The sequence below is a fragment of the Schistocerca nitens genome, chromosome 8, assembly GCF_023898315.1.
Source record: "Schistocerca nitens isolate TAMUIC-IGC-003100 chromosome 8, iqSchNite1.1, whole genome shotgun sequence".
Lineage (NCBI taxonomy): Eukaryota > Metazoa > Arthropoda > Insecta > Orthoptera > Acrididae > Schistocerca > Schistocerca nitens.
The window spans coordinates 362,353,928-362,380,206 of record NC_064621.1 but is presented as its reverse complement, the minus strand read 5'-3'; the positions used below and the strand labels follow the sequence as shown (position 1 = coordinate 362,380,206).

Genomic DNA, 26,279 nt, shown 5'->3' with positions numbered 1-26,279 from the left:
TCATTTTGCCCTTGGAGTGAAATATTCATTTTGTTCATTTTGGAGAAAATATCTGACAAATAGGTAAGTATACACTGCCAATTTTAGTCATTAATAAGGTCTGCTAATTTGGTGTTATGCTCCGAAACGAAAGATAAGACTTCCAATCTTAATTCGTACAACCGAGAGAGTGCTTTCCCACGTGAGAGCCACCTCATTTCTGCGTGGAGAAGCAGGGAACGATGAAGGCTTCCCATATCTTCACACAGTATTGTGAAAAGTCTTGACTTCAACTGCCTTGATTTTATGTAGTTAATGATTTGCATCGATTCGTCTAAAACTTTCTTGAACGAAACAGGCATTTGTTTCATATTTTGTAGCTAAAGTGTATCTGTGGAGAGCACAATGACTACTGCTGTAATTCTTGGCAATTTCTTTTATTTTCGTTATTGCTCTGACTGTAGGACCCGTCATAGCTTTTGCACCATCTGCGCACACATCTATGCAATTAGACCATGAAACTTTGTTAGTCCTTAAAAAATCATCCAATAGACGGAATATTTCTGCACCTGTTGTGTTGGCAGGTAGTGGTCTGCACAATAAGAGGTCCTCCTCAAAACATCCAGAGTATTCATAACGGACAAAAGCCAATAAAATCGCTAATCCTGCAACAGCAGTGGATTCATCTATCTGCAGAGAAAATGAATTGTGTACGATGCTAGAAACAAGAGTGTCTTTCACATCATTTGACATATCAACAATGCGTCTCTTGACAGTATTGTTTGATAATGGCACCGAAGATACAAGCTTTACTGCCTTTTCGTCTAGCATACAAGAAACAATATCATTGCTTTTCTGCAATGGTATGAGCTTTGGTGTTTTTGCCACTCAATAACTAACCAAGAAAGAAGCTTTTAATGAATTTTCATTAATTGTTTTTACATGATTTTTCATGCAATGCTGAGAAGCAGCAAGTTCAGCACTATTCCTTTTGAAAAAATTGATGTCTTTAGCCTGGAAATAAGGGTGAGTACCTTCAAAATGCCGGCACAATTGAACTGGAACCATTGAACTGTCCAGAAGGACTCGCACACAAATTACACACTGAGCTTTACCCTCCTTTTTCACCATAAAGCCCATTTCTAAATAGCTTTCATTGTACTTATGCTTCTTGGTTATTCCACTTCCACAGGATATTGCAACCAATGGAGTACTTGCAGCATTTTCACATAATAAATCTGGCTGTGGAGCTTCTTGTGACTCTTCTTCCTTTGGTCGTCCTCCCTCCTCATTCATTTCAACTGGAAACTTCCCTTGTTGTGAAGGCGATGGAGAAACTGCACCCTTCTTCAATGATCGTAACTTCAGACACCGATCCATGTTAGAAGTAATAAACTGGACAAAAATCGACTTATGAAATAGGTAGTGCACTGACAAAGCAAGTTTAACATTTAATGATGCTTGGGGGCGCATTCGTGCCAGCGAGTGCTGCGACTGGTCAACAAAGCTCGCTCCGCGCATGTGTAAAAGATTTCAAAGCATCTAGCGCAGTGAACCGGCACACAAACGACCCAAGTATTATTGTGAAACAGTCGATCAGAGAAACCGCATTCTTCGGCACTAAACTGTGTATGCGTTCTCATTTAGGAACCGCAAAGGTTGCTTGGGAATACGACCTGAAGTAAAAGTACACACACATAAGGAAAAAAAATAGTGATGGATTTGATTTTCACATTTTTATTCAATAATTTTATTCAATAATTTTACTCATTATTTTACATGATTTGGTGAAAGGTGGCCGCAGACCCCCTAGAAAGAGCCAGCAGACCCCTAAGGGGTCCGCAGACCACAAGTTGGGAAGCCCTGCTTTATACAATCCTTGGAATAATAAAGCTTACCAACCATAAAAGTGCAAAGATAATGTTGCATTCTTTCATAGAAATTTACCAGGCTTAACGAACCACCCTTGTAAGGACAGCATGGTAAATGCCCGTCCACAGATTTTCTTCGACTGTTTTTTTGTACTGTTTCTGTGTTTGATGTTTACTTGACTGGATAAATAACCTCTTGTTCTTTGTGGCCACACTACTGTTTGTGTCTAGGATTATGAGAGAGGGGGGGAGGGGGGGCGAGAGAGGGGGGGCGAGAGAGGGGAGGAGGGAGAGGAAGAGAGAGGGAGGGAGAGGAAGAGGGAGGGAGGGAGAGGAGGAGGGAGGGAGGGAGGGAGAGGAAGAGGGAGGGAGGGAGGGAGGGAGGGAGGGAGGGAGGGAGGGAGGGAGAGGGAGAGGGAGAGGGAGGGAGGGAGGGAGAGGGAGAGGGAGAGGGAGAGAGGGAGAGGAAGAGGGAGGGAGGGAGAGGAAGAGGGAGGGAGGGAGAGAGAGGAAGAGGGAGGGAGGGTGGGCGAGAGAGGGGAGGAGGGAGAGGGAGAGGAAGAGGGAGGGTGAGAGAGGGGAGGAGGGAGAGGGAGAGGAAGAGGGAGGGCGAGAGAGGTGAGGAGGGAGAGGAAGAGGGAGGGTGAGAGAGGTGAGGAGGGAGAGGAAGAGGAAGAGGGAGGGCGAGAGAGGTGAGGGAGAGGAAGAGGGAGGGAGGGAGAGGAAGAGGGAGGGAGAGGAAGAGGGAGGGAGGGAGAGGAAGAGGAAGAGGGGGGAGGGAGAGGAAGAGGGAGGGAGGGAGGGAGGGAGGAAGAGGGAGGGAGGGAGGGCGAGAGAGGTGTGGAGGGAGAGGAAGAGGGAGGGAGGGAGGAAGAGGGAGGGAGGGAGGGCGAGAGAGGTGTGGAGGGAGAGGAAGAGGGAGGGAGGGAGGGCGAGAGAGGTGTGGAGGGAGCTCTAAGTTTCTACTACTTAGTGAGTAGTATCCTTTCAAAAATATATGTTCTCTCATATGTAAGACACCATATTCACCACTTAAACACAAATATTAAACTGTGCTTTATTACACAAACTTCTGATGTTATTTGGTATTGAGTTTAAGATTAAAATGCTACAAGACTGGACACCTTTTTGAATAAGAGTTGAAGTGGTTAAATCACAACGCAGACCCGCCTTCTCTCTTAGTACATTTTATTAGATTCATGATGCATTTGATTGTTCACCATGTAGCTCATCATGGAATAAATATAGTGGACAGTAATTATCAAAAACTTGCCCATTTTAAAAAGCTCGTAAGGAGGTGCTTGGTTGCATTCTACGAGAATGCGCAATAAGACGTCAGCGTCCTTTTCTTTACAGCGTACTGGGCACCCCATGCCTCAAACAAAATATCATGAATTTCAATTGCATTAAATCTAACATAGTTCTTAACAAGGATAGCGACACCCTCTTCTTTTCTGTTTCTCTAGGGTATGACATTCATTCTCTCACCCTTCCATTCATTCATTGTGTTCTCTAGGTTCCATAAGAAAGTAGAACATTAACATATGTGAATAAGGTGTACATTAACAAAAGACATGCAATTCTTAAAAAACTTAATCTGTACCTGAATTAATAGTAAGGTATCGTCATACTGCTTGTGCTTACATCAACTAAAGGGCGGTCTCTTTGTCTGCAATAATTTAAAAAACATGTTTTTCAAGATCAGAGGACAGACGACGAAGCACAAGACAACTGAAGCACAAGACAACTGAAGCATTATCAAATCCAGTGTACCAATAAATAACTCTGCCAGTTTCTACTACTGAACTGGCTGATAAATAAGCTGCATTTTTTCCCCCAAAATTCGGCCATGAAAAGTTAGAATGCAGCTTATCTGTACAACCCTACAAATATCATTATATTTTCCTTTCTATAAATTTCAACTATAATGCTACTTCCTTAGTTTTAAATGGAGAGACAATATCACTAGTATTTGGAAATTAATTGTTGTGCATGAGGTAGCAATGTAACAATCTTCAGCTGTAGACATTTCATTAAGGTAGTGAACATTGCAGGTGCAGACCCCCCCCCACACACACACACACACTCTAAAGCATAACATTTAGTCTACACCAATGAGTGGTAACAATGAAAGAAAAGCACCTACAAACCAGAATTCAGTGAATTTTGTGTGTAAATTTCAAACTTGCCATTATCTGTTATGCAACTGGTACATCTTAAAGATAGATCTGAAAATGTATGGTGTAGCATTGTATCACTTTGGAGAATAACCTGTAAACTGCATTTCATCAAGGAAACACCATAGGTCACCAAAGCTGGGAGATATCCTAGACTAGAAACTAGGGTGCTTTCATTTGCACAAGATAAAAGGGAAGATGGGATACCTATCTCTCAACAAATAATCCAGTTAAATACCTGGGAAATTTCATACACATAACGGACAAAATCCAGAGGGTGTATCGGTTTGTATCACAAGTTTATGCTTAAAAAACAGTGACCTCTATGTGCTACAGAGAAACAGTCAGCTTTGAGAGATACTCTTATCCTCTAAAACACTTCCGAGAGTTCCATCTTTTGGTACATGTCAAGCAATAAAATAGTGGACTATGGAATGGCAAAAAATACCTCACTACAAACAACCGAAAATGAAAAACAAATAATTACTGTGAGGTTAGCATTTAGTGTAGATGGAGAAAAGATGTTCCACTATGTTTTTCTGAAGTGTAAAACTTTGTCCAATGCAAATTTCCATAAAGGGATATGCCAAGAAAAGGGCTGGGTGACAACAGAATCAATGATGGTCTGGCTGCCTACTGTTTGAAATTACAGAGCAAGTATGTTACTCAATAAGTATGTTTAGATGCTTTTAAAGGCCGCCTCATAATTGTTGCTGCACTGAAGACAGGCATAATCATTACTTCAGGACTTCAAACTGCAGGTGCTTGATGTCATAGAGAAGTCATTGAAAAATTGCTTGCAAAAAACACTATTTTGATTGGCATTAAGATGAGGATCCTACACACACTCTATCTGGCTAGATTAGAACACCATTAACCAGCCTTATGTGTGAAGTGATTCTCTCTTCATGGTTCACAACATTACTAGACTCAGGCCAAAGTATTTAAGATGAGCTGCACATGTCCAGTGCCCTGGACGCTGATATGTGCATGTAATTAATCCACATCAAAACATTTCAAAAATGAGATTAGGAGTGAGCATATTGCGAACAGTTTTTGTAAGTGGGTAATATGACAAATATTTCTCCACTTAGCCCCCCCCCCCTTTTAGGTCAAAATTGAGGGTGTTGATTACATTCAGGTGCAGTTTATATTAAGACCAATACAATACAATGGCGCCACAGGGATTACATATTAATTATTATTAGTGTTTTTCACTACTGTTATTCTTCTTAGAAAAATCATTGCAAAAATTTTGGATTCCCAAAAGTACTTGCCTGGTATTTAACTTTTCCTGCATAATGCCTTACAATAAATGCTGCTTCTCTCCGCTGGGGTATTTCATAAAATGGGTTGTCTTTGTGAACGGAATTGAATTTTTGTAACAATGTCTCATTAGTCGCTCCTGGAAAACTACAAAAAAAAATTTTTTTGTAAATAAAAAGAACTCTCAGGAATAGACCACAATAAAAATGTTTAATATCAACCCTTTCCAATTCTTGTGTCACGAAATTTATCAAGTCAAGAATCCATAACAATGCACTATGAAATCTTAAATACAAAAAAAATTGTTCTTACTTACTTGCATTGATCATCAAGAACACACAACAAGCCATTTGGCTTTCCTTCAATGAGCTGAAGACAACCCGTATTATCCATAAAATCAATATTTGTCCATCGAATACCTTCCTTACGATATTCTTCTTGTTCATATTTGAAGACGTGCTGGTTAAAGTAGTACTGCAAGTGTTCATTTGCGTAGTTGATACAAAATTGTTCGAAACTGTAACAGATCATAAGCAAATATTTAGACTGAAGTAAATAAAGTGTTCACAAAACAATGAAATGATTGTATGATGATATTTGGCCATGAGACCCCACCTGCAGTTGTTCGACTTCCTAGTACAAGTCTTTTTATTGACACCACACCAACTACTTGCACATCAATGACGACTAAATAATGATGAGGAAAACACAACAACCAGCACCAAAAAGATAAAAGCTCCAACCTGACTGGGAGGGGGGGGGGGGGGGGGGGCATAGCAATTAGCCACACTGACCACTCAGCTACAGGTGCTGTCTGTTCACAAGAACATCCAACTAAAACACAAGGGTTAAATGAGACCAATGCTGAAAAAACTCTGAAGTAACTACAGACAAGTAGTGATGTTCCAGGAATGTAAAACCTTCAGTCTTCAGAATAAAAGAGATTTAAAATTAACACCAAATTTCTACCTACCTACCTACCGCAGACTCATGGGTGGTGCATACACACATGTAATAGAAAACAGCATTCTGTTGCGCCACAGAATAATTTCACTGTCAACGCTTACATTTTTTAAATGTTCTACCTGGTGAGCTAAGAGCTGAAGTGGTCAGCTCGAGGTTAGTGTGCCAATCAAAATGTCAACACAGCATATCGCCGATGTAGTGGAAGACAAGGCACCAGGCAAGCTTTACCACAGAATCTCAAAGCACAGGAAGTAAATGTGCAAATGCCACAATGCTATGTAACAGGGCAGTATTAAGTAACACCCCATTACTTCAAGCACCACTGCAACAGTCTATAACCCGTGGCTGGCAACCACAATGAGGCAAGGCTTGCTTACGAGGCCAATAAACAAGGGTAAATTCAATAATGTACCAACAGCCACTGTGTCATACGCATGCCTCGACTCATTTAAATAATGAGCCTCTTAGAGCTCACACACACATCCAGTCATGCTGCCATTCTGTCCGTGTCGCAAGAACCAATGACGAAGAAGGTCTATCAAGTTTCACTGAAACCATGACCATCTGATCGATGATGGTCTGCCTGCTACCTCTTGCTGACTTCAACACTGAAACACAAAAAAGATGATGCAAACCACTGCCTTGGTTTGCCATTGCTGCCTACTGCGACACCACAGATGAGGAGAAGACTGGTTTTCTGCCCATCTTTCTTCACTGAGGGCAAACTGTGGATAAACTACAAGCTTTTATCTCCATACGGTTAAGATGTGGCACATCTGCGTGCCTCTGGTCAACTCGTGAACATCTGCTGCAGTCTTGGTCAATCTACGGTGGATGACCAGAGCCTAATCCTGGACACAGAGTCGGTTATTATCACCTAATCACGTTGGGCTGTCTACAAGAGCACTGAGATGTAAGGACTCCAGTGCACCACAGAAACATTCGGGATGAGCAGTGTCTGCCCGGGTGCCTGCCCGCCCACATGCTGCTGCCTGCACAACAACACATGGCCGTCACTCACCAACTTGTGGCTGAGAAGTCACATCTCACTGATGGGGCACATCATCACTACTTTGTGGCTAACGCTGATGTCTGACTGCCATCTGATACACTGAGACAAACTAATAACTTTGTAAATTCATGCTGGCAAATAAATGTTGTTACGTTCACCACTGTGTTGCAAATTACTCTGGGCATACTCTAGACTAGGCCTGTTCCATGATCTGCTCATATGAGCTGGCTCACACTCAAGCCAAAACAGTGGGCAACTGGCTGGCTCATGTGACAGGTAGTGGTTAAAGTAGTGGTGAAGGGAACAGAGAGGAGGGAGGAATTGAGACTAGATAGCTTTGCAACAAGTCTTAATTCTAAAGCCAGTAACGTAATGTTCTATGGAGATACATTGCTCCATGGTAGCTCATCAATGCATTTCATGGCAAATTTATTTTGTTGGGCTGTTGTATTAACGAGGAATGACAGTGACATGAAGCATCTCTTCCAACATTCTGATGCAGTGAACAATGTGAGGCAGCTAAGTACGAAAGGTTTTTCCTATGATTGATGCACCCTTATGAAGAATGCCATTTTAGGTTGAAATTTAAACTGTCAAACACACTTCATTATCACTTTATTTACATGTTAAATACGGAAGCATAGGATGTCACTGAATATTATTTATTTTGCTATTCATCAAAGCGTTGATGTTTGGTATCTCTTTTTGGGCACTTTAATTCTAAGACAAGTTTTAAATTGAAGTCAGTGAGCTTCTGTCGGTAGATTTCATTCTCTTCACTGCAGAAAAATGTTGCTCACACAAGAATGTAGATCGAAACATTGATATAATCATAGCTACAGATTTGTAAAGTCGTGGAAATTTGTTATGAAACCTATCACGCAACATTACAGTGAAGGTCTGTAAGTTCTAACTGTAGCTCAATTTCCACATTGTCAACATCAACTGAAACAGTGAAACTGTGCAACACTTGCAAAGAGAAAAGCAGTATGTTAAACTGCTCAACTGCAGATTCATATGTTGAGTGTCCCTCCTAAAAACAAAAATATATTTTCATAGTGAAAATGTAGGGAAATGTTATTAAGATGTTCATTTCTGTACTCCCATATGACAATTTCTTTCTTTCGGTACATCACGTAACAGCTCTTTTTTCAATTTTTGCACCTCTGCTTCTCACTGTTCACTTTCCAACTTTCGATAATCCTTTGCAAGAAAGGTATTGTAATGTTGCTGTAAACTGAATTTTCTCTGTCTGCACTGACATGTTGTAAACTGGTACTGATGTGTCTGACTTTTACTTTGAAGTTCCTCACCCAGCCATCGTGCTACCTTTGATTGATTTAAGAACAGCTATTCTCCATTTAATCCCTGCACCAGAAGTATATAGGTATCTCTCCTAAGAGTCGTTAGGTGCACTTTCCCTGGTGTTTTAGCATATATTTATAATTTCTTTTTTGCAGCACGCAGCTGAATCAGCCCAGACAAATATTGCTTATCATGTTTTCCATGGGAACACCCTCCATGGATGGGAAACATTGTTTTGTTTCCAGTTACAAACCAAATTATTTTTAAACTGGAATTTTACACACCCACTCAATAGAGTGGTTCCAAACCAGTCTAGTGCAATATTCCTTTTATGGATGTGAATTAACATGGGACAGTAAGGCACACAGAATAATCAGTACTCCAGCAGCGACATCACTGCACTAGGCTGCTGCTGCTACCATGCGGAAGCGCTGCTGTCACAGCTGGAGTACTGATTATTCTGTGTGTTTTATTGTTCCTGTTAACACATATCAACAAAAAAATAACACACTAGACTAATTTGGTAATGCTCTACCAAAGGGGCACACAAGATTCAACTTTAATAATAATTTTGTTTGAAATGGGAAATACACAGACATTTTGTACCAACAATGGGTGTCGTATAAAAGATGTGATGAGCAGTATTTGTTTGGGCTGACTTCAGCTAAATGTTGCTAAAACAAAATTTCAAATATCTGCTGAAGCACTAGGAAAATGCACCTGAGAAACTTAGGAGAGACGCTCGGTATGTGTTTGTGTAAGGCTACACTGAGCCTAACTGTAGTCATTCCTTTGAAGGTAGTGCATCCTCCCCGCTATGTAATGAGATCTCATTGCCTCATTTTACAGTGAGCGCACACTCCCGACGGCAAGCGAGAGTGAACACTTTTGCCCCCCTAGCCGCCTCCTAAACAGACCTGTTGTGGACCACTCTCCCACATTCCCTGCTCAGCCTCCTGTACACAAAGCGAACCCAGCTCCTCGGGTCACAACACTGCTGTCAGAATTCACTGTCACCTCAGGACTTCGATGACATCGGAAGAATGCCTACGGAAATGGCAATCATCTGGCAGTATCGACACTTTCTCTGTCTGGCTTTACCATGTCAAGTCGCACAGACATCAACAGCACCTTGACGGTGGTCATTTGTTAAATTAACTTATCATTATTTAGAGAGAATGTCATGGAAATGTATTTAACGACACTGTACTGTAAGTTCCGTAACCTGTCAGGGCATGAACTGGCAGGTACCAAGGCTGTGCCAGCAGCATGTAGTACTTTTAGAGGATTTGGGCATTTGGTACACGAATTTTCTGAGTGGTGTTGGGCGATGATACAGTAAAAGGATAAGTGAATACATGTTTGTGTGTTTTTAGTACAGTTTCTCTATTTGTACTTGTCTGTTGTTGTAAATGGCAGTTTTAGATTATACAAAACTCCAGGCACATGTGCTGCTACTACGGGAGAGACTTCTGCCACTTTGACAGAGCAGCTGCAGGTATTGTCAGGTTTGAATTCTCAACAACAGCTGGAGAAAGAGGTGCTGTGTGAGCAGGCTGAAGCATTTACAAGCTGTGGTTCAGCAATTGCAAATTAGTATAAGTGGAAGCTAAGACAGTTGTGTGTACCCTCTCCTCCTCCTCTTGATCCATTGGCAGCTACCTCAATAATGCCTTTTTCTGGCATTGTGAGGGCTGCTGCCACAGAGTGTGGTTGGTCAGATGAGACTTTTCTCTGTGTGGCTAATTTATGATTGACAGGAGAGCTAAAACATACGTGTTGTACCATGGAGTTCTTAGTATGTTGGATACATTCCAATAGTAAATTGATGGCTTATCACAGCATTATCGGAAGTAAAATAGCACAAGGTTGTTTCAAGAAAAATTGAGTACTTTAATGTAAAAGAATAAGAAATCAGTGGAAGCCTTTTAGGTAGGATCTGAAATATAAATGCACAGATATACCAAGTGAGCAAAATGTAGAAGTCGATAAGAGTCTTGGTGCTAGAAGACAAAAATACGGATGAGGATGTTTTTCTATGTGGTATCCCTACAGAGATATCATGTACAGTGAGGGTGGAAAATTCTGGGGACTTGGCTGCAGCTCTTAGGGTTACTACGCAATTGGAAGACACTGACATCGCCAGAAGAGTATGTACAGACCACTGTGTCCTTACTTCAGAGTTAAAGCATTATAACGTGAGTGTAAAGATCATGTAGTGAAGCAATGTTGGCAACCTGAAAGATATAAGTGTGGACGAGTTCAAGAGTTCAATATCAAGCGCAGAGCTGTGGAAATTAAAGGCAGGAAAAACAATGTCAATGGAAAGCCACAGTAAAATACAAATGAGAATGTTTCAAATGTTGGTGGGCACAAACAGAAGCACAGACAGAACGTTACTGGCACGTTTTGTGGCAGGCAAGGAACATAAATTTCTGGTGGAAATTGGTGGACACGTATCAGTCATCAGTCTGGACCTTGCAGGCAGGAAGAGACTTTTGTCTGCATGCTAAAAATTACATGGAGTCGGTGACGATATCATGTAGTTCTTAGGTATGACACTACTTACTTTTAGTATGAGAATTAGAAATTTTTGTGTCCACATAAAAGCATTACCATACATGGGTGAAGGATATTCAGCAATTCTTGGACTAGATTTTCTTGACAAATGTCATGTCAAAATTCGTCTTTTGAAGTATAAAGTACGATTCATTGAGATTTTATCTTCATTGGAGGGTATAGCTGCAACCGAGGCATTGTCACAAGGAGCATCGCCAATGAAGGTGCTGCCAACTACAACTGTAAACATATGCGCTAAACATTGGTTCCCACGATAAAATACCAGCAGGAACAGAACGTTAGCATTTATGTTGATACTTATTTACCAGATGAAGCATGACATGTGGTAGAGCCACTGTCGAAAAATGAAGAGTTATACAAAATGCACTGTTTTGGCAAAGATGCGTAGTGTGCACACGTAGTATTAAAGGTGAATTTACAATTCCTGTAAGCTTGGATAACTTCGGAAGGGACACAGTTAGTCTGCCAAAGGGCTTAGTCATTACCACTTCAGAGGTATTAGAGGTAGAGGATATTGATAGGTCATGCGATGATCATAGTCACAAGTGAACTGTCAATGCAGAAGTGTTACACAAAAAAGTTGGTCACTTGCAAGATAGCATCGGCAGGCAATGGAAGCTTTGCTACTACAATTTATGGATTTATTTAAGATGAAGGGTCCTCTACCAGCAACATGTTATGCTACAGGTACCAATGTGCAAGTTTATAGAAAGCCCCTAATGGAAGAGTTTATAACTCAACAGTTGGCAGAGAGTATAATAGACTACAGGCAAATGAACAGAGTGGAGCATAACTACCGCACTACAAAAAAGGAAATGCTAGCAGTTATATATGGGACTGCATACTTTCGCTGTTATTTACATGGCAAGAAGTTTAAGGTTGTAATGGATCTTTACTGGAAGTCTTTGAGTTTGATGGCACATCTTATGGGCAAGACTCCTTTGAACTTTCAAGGCAAGATTCTGTTGCAACACCTTGAAGCCAACCCTCCATTCTATCTTTTAAAGTCAACTGTTTAATTTTTCAATGTGGTAAATGTAGAATAATAGCGCCAAAAGACAATGAATTTTTCAACTGCATTCAATAACAAACACAAATCGAGTATACTATGGTCTGAGACCCCTGCTGGTGAAGCTACAGGTAGCGAAGCAACAAAAATCCATTGAGGCGGTTCGAGGTGTTTGTTGATGAGATAGATCTGGAGATAGAGCTGGAGAGAGCTTAGTGGAATGTTTGCGGCATGTGTAAATGACATGGCAAGTGGAAAGAAAAAGAGGGGTGAGGTACTGGGGGGAGGGGGTGAAGCATTCAGCACGGCCGCTGTATCACGTGTAGTGTCAGGCAAGTACCTAGTCGCCACATACCTACTCATACAAGCTGAATTCTTTTGTTTGTAGTTTTTGATCGTAGCATTATTGTGTATTTATTATGCTGCTTGCTGCCTCATTTTCGGCTATTAAAAACTGAGAGAAAAAATAACTTTTATAAAACCAACACTGATGTGAAACAATGGAAACTCCAAGTTGGGGTATCAACAAGTTAGGAAAGGGATAGATTGCTACTCACCATAAAGAAGGCACGTTGAGTTGCAGACAGGCACAACAAGAAGACTGTTACAATGTAACTTTTGACCAACGCCATCTTCAGAAAAGAAGAAACGTGCGCGCGCACACAAACACACATACACACACACACACACACACACACACGCACACACACACACGCACACACACACACACACACACACACACACAAGCAAGCACATAAGACCATTATCTCCAGCATTCTGGCCCGAGCTCCCAGAGATTGTGGTCATGAGTGCCTGAGATGTGCCTTCTTTTTGTGTGTGTGTGTGTGTGTGTGTGTGTGTGTGTGTGTGTGTGTGTGTGTGTGTGTGTGGGCACGCGTGTGTGCTTTCCTGCAGACAGCTTCGGATGGAACAATCTTTTCGTTGTGCCAGTCTGCAATTCACCAAGTCATCTTTACGGTGAGTAGCAATCAAACCTTCTTCTTTTGTTGATGTACTTCTCCTGATACTGTCAACACTGATACATTTACAACAGCCTTTATTTTCAGTATTTGACAAAACCTGACATGCTTTAGTCATCACATTGATATTATTTTGGCAGAGCCTCATGGAGGCCTTGCGGAGCACCATGGCTCTGCAGGGCACACTCTGAGCATCGCTAATCAATAGAGTTAAATGCAGAAGACTCTTTTTACTGTTAAAAAGGTCGGTGGGTGGAAATGTTATGCTTGGAAGTCCAACCAAAAAATGGTTCAAATGGCTCTGAGCACTATGGGACTTGACTTCTGAGGTCATCAGTCCCCTAGAACTTAGAAGTACTTAAACCTAACTAACCTAAGGACCTCACACACATCCATGCCCAAGCCAGGATTCAAACCTGCAACCGTACTGGTCGGCCAGTCCAACCGATGCATTGCAACTGAACTATATTTCAGGTTTGCTCCTGAACATCTGAGATCAAACACAGTTTTAAATTCAAGTTAATCAATAACCTAACCAAAAACTATGACCTGAGGCAGTAAGCAGTGAATAAATATTAAAATGAAAACAGTTCAGTCAAGAATTCTGAATTCCAAATGTGACAGCAGACTAAAAATACTACTCATTATTATGACTACTAATATAATTACCTGTTACACAAACCAAAGTCTTCAAACCCAAAAATATCAAGAACACCTATTGAATTTCCCTGATGATCTCGCAGTGTGTCCTTTTTTGATAACAGAGCATGATTTACTTGCATGACAATCCAATCAAACAAGGCACCATACAAACACTTTGCCATTGCATCACGTGCAGCAATTGCCTGGAAAAAAAAAAAAAAAAAAAATTACAAATCACATTCAGTTGCTATGCACGTCCACACACACACACACACACACACACACACACACACACACACACACACACACACACAGAGAGAGAGAGAGAGAGAGAGAGAGGGAGAGAACAGTGTCTGGTTCACTATTAGAAATTGCTATGCTAATAACAATATTTTGTCACATTTTCCTGTAAATTCATTTATTATATGTTGTTCTTTCTCTAAAGCAGAGTGTTGTTACTGTGAGGCTTATCATTCATTTCAAAGAGCATTACCTAAAATGCATTTTATCAGTAAAAATCTGACGCACTGTTTCCTTTCTTTTTCAGAAAAGTGACATTTCAATAATTAGTTGCTAGTCTCATAATAACTCTTCTCAAAAACAATGCAACCGATTGTTTCTGAATAGAAGATTACTGGAAATGAAGTCAATTTCAGACAAAGTGATGGTCTAAAAATTAATGTCTTCATTGAAGGTACAGAACAGGATCTTTTTTAGTCTCAAAGTTACTTTTACGATGCTGAAGTTCTCCTTGGTTTATTTGTTAGCTTAATCATTTCATTTTGTACATCTAGATTTAGAGACATTTAAGGTGTTGTAATGTTCTGGGCACTATTTCTTATTTTTCCTGGTCAGATGCCCAGCAAGAAGAGGATAGATGATGATTATGATAATAATTTGAAGTGAGGGGTGCTCAACATCATGGTCATCAGCACCCTGACGAAAAGTCAGCATGCTAATTTCATGGATGGGGATGAAGGCTGTCCCCACATGTGAAGCAGTTTATCGCGTATTAAAGTCTACTGCCCTTCCCAGCAATTTAGTGATAAGGCCTGACAATTCACAAAATTTCACCACCCTTGTAACACTGGAATCAGTATCTGCAAGGATTGTGGGCAGATCTCCATCGAGACTGAGGGCCCTAGTATCATTATAAAGGACCCACATGGCCGCAATGTGTTGAACTGTAAGTGGCATGCCTCAGACTTCACAGATTAGTGGACCCTCCCACCGAAGGAGGAAGCAATGTGTTAAAGGGCTATTTCCGATGCACGGTCTAGTAAGCAGAACCTCCTTCCAGCAGTGAGGCTGACATGAAGTCTTCCATGCCTTTGTGATCAATTTGAGTGACAGCAGTTTGTTTTCTGTCACCTACGGCCATTCAGTCTCCCACTGATGCATGGTACGTCTGTCAGAAAATGGGATGATGACGTGCAATGGGATGGGACATTGATGGACAGTACAATCCTGGCAAGCTTCCTTAGCGGCTCTGTCGGCCATGTCATTGCCCTGTATTCCAATGTGGCCAGGTAACCAGCAAAAGATCACCTTCTTGCCATGGTGTTGGAGCCACTGTAAGGAGTCATGGAAGAGCTGAATCGTCTTGTCTACTGGATACCTTTGGTGAAGTGCTTGCAGTGCATTAAGTGAGTCTGGACCAGACAAGAAACCTTGTCCGGTGATGTCTGTGAACAATCTTCAGTGGCATCAGAATGCAATATAATTCTGCACTGTAATTTGCAAATTGTTCTGGAAGATGCATTTTGAAGATCCTATCAGGGAAAACATTAGAACAACAGAGGACACACTCTTACTGGGATCCAACTGTATAAATAACAATAAAACTGTGGTACATACTTAAACTGGACGAAAACACAGTTGTAAAAACATAATCTGGAGTACAAGTTTTCTTGTATTGTGTAAAGCTAAAATCACTTTGGGCCACTGAAGACGCCAAGGCAGCAATGCACTCCATCCTTGGCTGTGTATTTTGATGCCTGATAGATCCAGATGCTTGACACAGTCTGTTCCAAATGGCTTGGTTGTAAGGAGCCAATTCCTGAAAAACCGTTCAAATGTAGATTGGACCATTAAACTAAATGTCAATGTCTGAGGTGACACTGATATTTTCAGCACCTGTTGAGCCAAAAGGATACGTTGCCGAATCCAGGGCGGTGGTTCACCAGCCTCTGCACAGAGACTTTGAACTGGGATGGTCCGAAAGGCTCCAGTCAACATCCGAATACCCTCATGTTGGACAGCATCTAACATTTTGAAGTAGGAAGAATGGGCTGATTCGTAAACCATGCTGTCATAATCTAAATGTGATCGAACAAATGCCCTATAAAACTAGAGGAGCTAAGGTATTTCAAAATATTCAATGACTGGACATTCTTTGTTTGTAAGTCTTTCAGACGTGGGAGCCATGTTAATTTTGAGTCTAATAATAAAACCAAAAAGTGCACAGTTTCTTGAAAATGTAAAATACTGTCCTCCATTGTGAGCACTGGTTGGGTAAAACTTCAATGAGCACATGTGGTCTTCTTGGGTGAGAACCAAAAGACCAGTTGCCTGGCCTAGGTTTCCAGGCTCCTAATGGTCAGCTCTAGCTACCTTGTTGTCATTGTAAGATCAGAGGAAGAGTAGACGATTGCATAATCATCCACAAACAAAGACCATTTGACAAGGCTCCTGACTGCAGAGGAAATGCCACTGATACCGATGGCAAACAATGTAACACTGAGGACACTGCCTTGGGGGCCCAATTATCTTGTGTATAGCAGTCAGACAAGCCATCACCTACATGATATCGAAAACGCCAGTCCTCAAGTAAGGATTGGATAAGAAGCGGCAGGCATCCAAGTAGTCCCCATTCATGAAGTTGCAAAGGATGTTGTACCTCCAAGTAGTATCATATGCTTTATCGAAGTCAAAAAAACACACAAACCAAATGGTTCCAGCATGAAAAGGACTCCTGTATCGTCATCTCCAGTAATATTATTTTGTAACTGCACTGGGAGTGGCTCAGGTGAACTCGGGTTTCGAGTAGACAGACGAGTTGGCAGTTGACTTACTCGTACAACTGTTAAGGGCTACACTCCGGTAACTGTTAGGGGTGCTCTGGTCCTTGCCTGGTTTCCAGAAGGGAATTAATATTGCCTCCTTCCAAGTTGTGGAGTACTGTCCATGAAAACAGATCTGATTGAAACAAGAGAGGATCTGTCCTTCTGATTCCGATTTATAAACTCTCACCTACCTCAACTGTAAATCGTCTTTAATGGATCCAACTACAGCATATGCTGGGAATGTGTCTCCTAAAATAGGCCAATTGCTTAGGGAGAATAATATTAATGTCATCTTCCGCCCACTAGCAAAGAGCAAGGCCTTAGTCGGATCCGTTAAAGACAATTTACAATTAAGGAAGGCGGGTGTTTATAAAATTTCCTGTGAGTGTGGCTCTGCATATATAGGTCAGATGACACAAATGGTCCAGGAACGCTGTGTAGAACACTTAAAGACACACCATCTGCGGCAACCTTTAAAATCAGATGTGGCAGAACATTACATTTCCATGGCACATTCAATGGAATACAATAATACCAAAATTTTAGCACCAGTTTCCAGCTTCTGGGACTCTGTAATTAAAGAATCCATGGAAATACGTCTTGCTGATAATTTAATGAATTGTGATACCGGCTTTCAGCTGGATAAAAATTAATCCAATTATTAAATTATGCGGTCACAACGGAATCAACATGTTCAGTCGATACTCGGTGATTAGTCTGTTTTTACGTCACTACTGAGGACAGCACACATAACTTGGCTGTGCTGAGCATGTCACCTCCTAACATGCACCGCAATCCGTCAGTACGATTCGCATGTGCAGAATTCACTATAAATACCATGACTGCAACAGGTCTCTTCAGTACTTCACCTACTCACCTGAGGACGGCCGGACATCTCTGGGACGAAATATTGTAGCAGAATGTTGATGCGATCCAACTGCAAACCCAAAAATTACTGAAAGAATTCCCATGTTTCCTGAAGATTTTAATGTGTCATACAGTTGTTCCGAGCAGAATGACATCTCCATTCCTAGCCCTTGTAGGCGAAGAACGGAGTCTTGGTTGTTCAGGACACTTCTGTTTGCTGAGTACATATATTATATAGACTTAAGAACACTCAAAGAATCAAAGTGCAGCTATATAGTTGTCGTGCTCATTTAAAACTTCAAAGGAACGTCATATTAAATACATAGGCAGGAGTGCAGTCTCTACTACGCCTCAATAAATCAAAATTATTCAAGGGCCTTCAGTAGCCAAGCTGGCGATCATTCCAACCCTGGCTCAGACATCTCATACCAAATGCAATGGGTTGTGGTTTCTACAGATCACAAATGGCTTCGCTGCTAATGGACAATTTGTGAAAATTGCTTCCATGGTTTGACATGTAACAGTTCGACATACTGGTGATTCTGGGATAATAAAGAACTTATATGCTTGATGCACCTCAACGAACTGCCATCAGACAACAAATCGTGGCTCCACAGCACCAACACATAGGACGCTAGGTTTAGAGCTAGTGTTGCAAGTACCTGTGGTCACTTTGATCCCCTCATTGTGGATAATATTGATACTCTTGTGGGATGTCCTGCTGATCTATAAACAGTGCAGCCATAATCTAACTAGGACCTGTCTGCTCCCCAAGACCTGTAATTAAGACACTTCCAGATGTTCAGTGTCAGGGGAGACCCTATATTTAGATCCATTCTGTGTGGTAGCCACAACAGTTTCAAACCAAATATGAGCTCCAATAACCTCATTGTATCTTTCACACTTTAAAAAAAACTGTTCATTTTCAAGTCAGCTAAATTAAAATTTTGTGGACAACAGTTAAAAATCAAAAAGCACACACACTCGCACACACAGATTGGAAGAGGAATAAAAGACAACTGTCCAAAAATAAGTAACATTGCACTGAGTTCCTTGTACCTACTGACTGATTATGAAGCCACAAAATTTACTGATATGATTCAATATTCATTTGGCTGTGGATGAAAGGAAAAATGACTTCAAAAATTGTTGCTCCCACCAGCAGTATTTGTTGCAACTGTATCTGCAGCTGCTCAGAATTATCAGGAGTTGTGCCTAGTCTATGGTCTTAGGGTAGTGAGTGAAGGAAAGGTTGGACAACAGTGTTGAGACTTTAAAAGTGGCCATACAAATATGCATTATGACTCACTGAGTACTGGTGTTTTTCCTTATGTTGGACACACCTCTATTTGCACTGTTGTCGAGGAAAAGCTGAGATATCACAAACTGTTTGTAAGCTGAGTACTGAACATGCTTACCGATCAACAAGAAAAGCTTAGAATTTCAAACAAGTGAACAGTTTTGAATTACTATCGACAAGATGGAGACAATTTGTTTTTCCGCAGAGACAGTGAAATATCAATATCCTACACCAGCACAAAATCAAAACAGTAGTCAATGGAGTGGTGCCATTCAACTTTGAAAAAAAATTTCAAGCAATATCTTTGCTTACCCGACATCATGGAACTTGGGTGAGGAATTCTAATTAAGGTGTACTGTGAACTGCTCAACAAAAAAAAAGACAACCCAGTCAAAACTGATGGCATGGGAAACTATCGTCCAAGACAATCCTGTTGTTCAGCTCCATGAATCATTCTGAGCATAAGACAACAAAAACAGCAAGAACAACGACACGCACCGAGCGCGGTGGTGCAGTGGTTAGCACACTGGACTCGCATTCAGGAGGACGACGGTTCAATCTCGCGTCCGGCCATCCTGATTTAGGTTTTCCATGATTTCCCTAAATCATTCCAGGCAAATGCCGGGATGGTTCCTTTGAAAGGGCACGGCCGACTTCCTTCCCCGTCCTTTCCTAATCCGACGAGATTGATGACCTCACTGTTTGGTCTCTTCCCCCAAACAATCCAACCCAACCCCAACAATGACACAATATAAAACAGAACTTCACATTTTCAAATTACATAAATGTTATTGTATTCAAGTAAAAACTATGTCATGACTAGGAGAAATGACCAGGTTCACATGTACTGTGGATCACAGAAAGACTGCTGCTTTGAAGATCAGAGTAATAATCAACCTCATCATTTCAACTCTCAGTGAGCATGTACAATATGGAGATTAAATGCCACAAACAGTCATAAAGTGTGACCCCTGAGGTGCTGCTGGTAACAGATCTAGCAGCATGCCTCTGAACTGCTTTGATGTCTTCCTTGAATCCGAACTGGTAGGGATCCTGAGCAGTCAAACAATAAGAATGGGTTACATTAGAATTCTATATGCTGCCTCTTTCACAGAAGAGCTACACTTTCCCAAAATCCTCCCAATGAAAGTCTAGCATTTGCCTTCCCTACAATCAACCTGACACGCTCATTCCATTTCATAATGCTATGCAACATTACGCCTAGATATTGATATTACGCCTAGATATTGAATTGGTGGGAATGTGCAAGAATCACCCTACTAATGCTGTAGTCACGTTAAAGGTCCCCCCCCACGACCCATCCACATTACCTAACATTTTTTCTACATTTACAGCAAGCTGCCATTCATCACACCAACTAGAAATTCTATCTAAGTTATCTCGTACACTGTTACACTCACGCAATGACAACACGTTCTTGTATATTACAGCATCATCAGCAAACAGCCATAAATCAGAGCAGTCGTATCACACTTCTCTGGGTCATTCCTGACGATATCCTTCTCTCTGAATGCAACATACTGGGTTCTATTACTTCAGAAGTCTTCCAGCTACTCAGAAATCTGGGATCTAATTTCTAACACTCGTACCTTTGTTAACAGTTTGCAGTGGGGCATCTAGTCAAATGCTTTCCAGAAATCTAGGCATATAGAATCTGTCTGCCTGTTGCCCTCCATCCATTGTTTGTAGGACATAATGTGAAAAACAGCAAACTGAGTTTCTAACAACTGATGCTTTCTAAATCAATGCTTACTTGTGGACAGAAGCTTTACTGTCTCAAGGAAATTTATTATAATCGAACCCAGAATGTGTTCAAGAATTCTGCAGCAAACTCATGTTAAGCACATTGGTCTGCAATTACACAGGCCCATTCTTTTACTTTTTTCTTATTTAAAGAGAAATGGATAGGTTAAAGTTAGATACAGTGGGAGTTAGTGAAGTTCGGTGGCAGGAGGAACAAGACTTCTGGTCAGGTGCGTACAGGGTTAAAAATAGAAGCAAACAGTTTCTTCGGTGCTATGCCAGTCCAACGAACTTTTTGTTCATTTGCTTATTAGTGGAAAACATGAAATTTCAGTTGGTCATGGGTGCCTCTATTACACTGCTGAATTGTAGCACATATGAACTGTCCGGCTCCCCACACCTGTCTAAAACTAATATGCACCTGATGGCTTATAATGTACAAGACATTCCCATTCTAGGAAAATGTACTTTTCCTGCCACGTATTGCGTTCAATTGTAGCACAATAGTGCTACAATCAAGCGACTGTGAGAACATATTTGGCCTTGATTCATTTGACTTGTTTGGCTTTAAAATTCAGGCCAATGTGTTGTCCATGTCTGCATTCAATGCAAAAGACAGTGTCGTTAGCTTGCTGAAAGAATGCCCGGAACTCTTTCCTGACGATTTAGGCAAGGCTAACAATTTTGTTGCACATATTACTCTGAAAAACAATGCTCAGCTGAAATTTTGCCAGGCCAGAACTGTTCCTTTTCCATTATGGGACGAAGTCGCTGCTGAACTTAAAGAATTGCATGGTAGCAGAGCTATTGCGCCCATACAAGATAGTCAATGGGCAAGTCCACTGGTTTTGCTCCCCAAACCTTAAGGTCACATTCGACTCTGTCTTGACTTTAAGGCTGCAGTCAACCCAAAAACTGTGATTGATACGTATCCATTGCAACACCCAGAGGATCTCATGGACAGATTAGGTCCTCATTGCTACTTTTCAAAAATTGATTTGCACGACGCATATCTTCAAATACCACTAGACGAAGAATCTCAAAAAGTGTGTGTTGTCAACATTCATTTGGGCTTGTTTAAATATTTGTGTTTGCTTGTGGAAGTGCTTCCACATCCGCCATTTTCCAACAGTATCTGGAAAAGCTAACTGCTCGAGTACCGCACTGTTCAAACTATGTGGACAATATTGTCGTAGCAGGTCGTACACTTGAAAAACATATCGCAAATTTGTGTCTTTTGTTTCTTGTGTTATCTGATGCAGGACAAGTGTAGACTGGACAAGTGTGATTTTTTTTTTTTACATCTGAGTTGCAGTATCTTGGTCATGTCATAAACAGTCGAGGTATACATACTATTTAGTCACATTTGTTATCCATCCACGACTTGCCAGTTCCTCACAATATCACGGAATCACAGTCAGTCTTAGGGAAAATGAACTCTTATATTTGGTTCATACCAAATGCTGCGCAAATCGCAGTTCCACTGCATCGCTTGCATTGCAAGAATGTCCTGTTTGTTTGGACAGCTGAGTGCCAAGAAGCTTTTCAAAAACTTACAGATGCATTGCTCAGTGATCAATGATTTGTGCACTTTGATCCTGAAAAAACAGTCTTATTGCAAGCTGACGCTTCCTTTTACGGAATCGGTGCAGTGCTTTCGCACAGAATTGGTGATAAAAACATGCCTACTGCTTCCGCATCAAAAGGGTTCCCAAAGCTCAGTGTTAACTATTCACAAATAGAGGAGGAGTCATTGGCTACTGTGTGTGGTGTCACAAATTCCACCACTATTTGTATGGCAGAAAATTCTTCTTAGTAATAGATCAAAAGCCACTGCAGTCCTTGTTTCATCCGACGAAGCCAGTTCCTGTAAGAAATGCCCAAAAATTGCAAAGATGGGCTTTGTTGTTGCCTCAATACCAGTACGATATTGTATATCATCTGACGGCTAAACATGACAAGGCGAATGCACTTTCCCGTCTTGTGACTGGCCCTGATACAGACTTTGACACTTCTGCTGAATCTTGCTGTCACATCGATGCTCAGGATTCAGAATTGCTTCATTCCTTTCCTCTGAACTATAGGAAAACAGGACAGTCGGGGGAAGCTCATTCAAATTTGAACATTTTGCTACAATACATTCACATATCTTGGCCTCGCTCACTGCACAGCATCAAGAACTCTGTAGTGCGTCAATACTTTGCACGTCAGCATAACCTCACTATGCAGTAAGGTGTGATTCTTGTTCAAAATGACAGTGGACAGTCACATGTGTTGATCCCTAAAGCTTTGCAAAAAGAAGTGTTGCACTTATTTTGCCAAGGACACTGGGGGATTGTTCGTACAAAACAGTTAGCACATCGAAACTGTACTTGGCAGGGTATGGACACCCACAAAGAACAGATGACATCACAGTGTCACGCACATGCGGAAAATAAGTTTGCTCTGCCACAAAAGTTCTCTCCTTGGCCTAAGTCACGATCACCATGGCAACGTGTGCACATAGACCTTGTAGGGACTTTTTGGAACACTCATCGGTTGATTGTGGTTGACTTGTATAGGAACTTTCCTTTTGCTGTGCCAATGAACTCAAGAACATCACATAGCACAATTCAGGTGTTGTCCACTATTTTTTGTCTCGGAGGTTTACCTGAAGTCATAGTGTCAGACAACGGCCCTTAGTTCACGTCAAATGAATCTGAAATATTCTGTGAACGCAACAGCATACAGCATCCAACTAGTGCACCATTCCATCCACAGTCAAAGGGTGAAGCAGAACGTTTTGTCAGAACTTTCAAGCAGCAGATAGCCAAACTTTGACCGAACACACGAGGGAACAAGCATTGCAACTGTTTCTTGGCTCCTATTGTTTTGCATCCACGAGATGGACCGCCGCCGGAAGAATTGCTTCTTGGCCACTGCCATCAAACACTGCTCCACCCTCCTCAGCATCCAGTGCCGATGGAAGGCCGCAAGTATCACTTCGCGACACATAATATTGTCTTTTACACCATTTCAGCGGCAGCAGACGGTGGAGATGAGGTGAGATCCTTCATCGACTTGGTGTACACATTATCTCATTTCAGACCCAGACAGATTGCAGCGCCGACATCACAATCAAATTCACCACTGTCAGGTGCACAATGATCCTTCAATGTCTCTACCCCAGATTCACGGATCCCGAGGACAGCAACTGCCAGAGGGTGTCATCACGACACCAAGGGACGGCCCCATGAAGACGGAGCCTCTGCCGCCTCTCGTCCTATCAATGGAGCTGAACCCGTCCGCACAACAGCAGCCTATGCCCTCTAAATCTGGTTGTGGTCTTCAGGAGGTGGACGCATACCCTTCTGGTCGTTTTCCGGGGGACGTTTCCGCCAGAGCGAAGGCCGGATGGCGTGGTACGACTGAAGGCCTGACATCCCCTGCAGCCATAGCTGAGAATGAGAATGTTCTGATGTAAAAAGCACCGGCGCACCATCAGAAACGGTAGAGCAAAGAGGGCTGTGAAGAAGATGTCAGCCAGTTGTACGGTGACTGAACCCTCTCTAGGACGACACCGAGATAGCAGCGGCTTCAAAGTGAAGAGAACATAAGCGCCGCGCCGCCTGGCCGCAGCCCAATTGAAGACTAGCAGTTCTACAGGCTCTACAGCAGCGACTTAGGAACTGTACTGTTTCACTTGTATTAGGTGTTGTGTATACTGATGAGATTTTCTTATTTTGTCTGTCGCCCATTGCTTGTGACACACCATTGTAAATTCTCAAAGTTAAGTATTAACATTTATCATACCATAATAAAAAGTCATTAATACGATTTGCATGAAATGTTGTATAGCAATCCAAGAAAGCAGGATTCCTAGGCACCCCATATTTGAGGAGTAGGCAGGACACAACAGAATGCAATTTAAAGTCAAATGAAACTTTGCCCCTAATTCTCTAAGTCTGTCATACGGCAGCTAAATTTTGTCCATTCATTGTCTAAGTGGAATGCTAATAACTGATTATCCGCTTTTTCTAACATAAATATTCTCCTAGCCGTCTTCACAGATTTATTAACTTTAGTAACCATCATCGTCATGTTGACAACATGATCACTAATCCCCACCTCTATACTGACACTGTCAGTAAGGTCAGGCCTGTTCGTAGCAACAAGGTCTAAAATAACTACACTGTGTGTGGGTTGTTTAACTATTCATTCAAAGCAGTTTTTGGAAAATGTGTTCCAAAAAACTTGACAACACTGTCTATATACCACCTGCAGTGAATCCATAGACACCCCAGTCTATACTTGGCAGGCTGAAGTCGGTTCCAACTAATACTGCATGATCTGGTTATTTCTGCACTACTGAGCATAGTGTTTCCTTGAATGATTCTACAACGGTTACAGTGGAATCAAGTGACTGGTAAAAACATTCAATAATTAACTTAGAGTTCATCTAGGCCTGCTATTTGTGTCAAGACCATTTTACAAGCAGGCTCAATTTCAACCTCGATAGACAATATTTTTGTTGATAATAACCATTGCTGAACAGGGACAAGTAATTTGAAGTTTATTCCCTATATATATATGCGACTGCTGGTACATCTGTCTCAGCATCAACATATTTGATGTTCATAGTAAACATAATCCAGGATTATGGTTGATGTGATTATGCATCATTTGGCTTCTGACAAGTAGGCATTGAACTTCAACCACGTGTCAGAACTGATTAACATAAGCTTGTTAAAGCAAGAGCACGCGGTCATATGTCGATCTATTTACTGGAAGTAGTTGAAGGATTGTTGCACATGGCCTCCATCTTTGTTGAAAATGCACTGTGGCTTTTATGTTAGCCAGGTTCATTTGTGACACAGTTTTCTTTTGTAATACAGCATCAAGCTTTGGAAATTTCCTGAAAAACACCCTGAATGGTGCAGTCAAAAGCACTTTGTTGCAGACCTACCCTGTAAAAAGTTCATACAGCTGAAGAACAGTCATTTTATTTATTTATTTATTGTTCCGTGGGACCACATTTAGGAGAAGTCTCCATGGTCATGGAACGAGTCAATACATGAAATTATAACACGATTGTAGAAACAGATAAAATGAAATAAGAAACATATTCAGGCGACAAGTCGTTAGTTTAAATAAAGAAAATCAAGAATGTAACACTGGAATTTGCTTAATTTTTTAGCTCTTCCAGGAGCTCCTCGACAGAATAGAAGGAGTGAGCCATGAGGAAACTCTTCAGTTTAGACTTAAAAGTGTTTGGGCTACTGCTAAGATTTTTGAGTTCTTGTGGTAGCTTATTGAAAATGGATGCAGCAGAATACTGCACTCCTTTCTGCACAAGAGTCAAGGAAGTGCATTCCACATGCAGATTTGATTTCTGCCTAGTATTAACTGAGTGAACGCTGCTAACTCTTGGGAATAAGCTAATATTGCTAACAACAAACAACATTAAAGAAAATACATACTGTGAGGGCAATGTCAAAATTCCCAGACTATTGAATA

General features: G+C 41.3%; 1 protein-coding gene across 1 annotated transcript in view; it reads right to left on the bottom strand.

The window, feature by feature from the left end:
* Nucleotides 1–26,279, bottom strand: part of LOC126198475 (unconventional myosin-IXa-like) — a 350,557-nt gene that overhangs the window by 225,118 nt on the left and 99,160 nt on the right. Inside the window, exons 7-9 of the mRNA XM_049934833.1 lie at nucleotides 13,815–13,990; nucleotides 5,610–5,810; nucleotides 5,301–5,440 (exon numbers count right to left, since the gene is read on the bottom strand). Coding sequence (XP_049790790.1) covers nucleotides 5,301–5,440; nucleotides 5,610–5,810; nucleotides 13,815–13,990 — 517 coding nt within the window. The remainder of the gene's footprint in view (nucleotides 1–5,300; nucleotides 5,441–5,609; nucleotides 5,811–13,814; nucleotides 13,991–26,279) is intronic.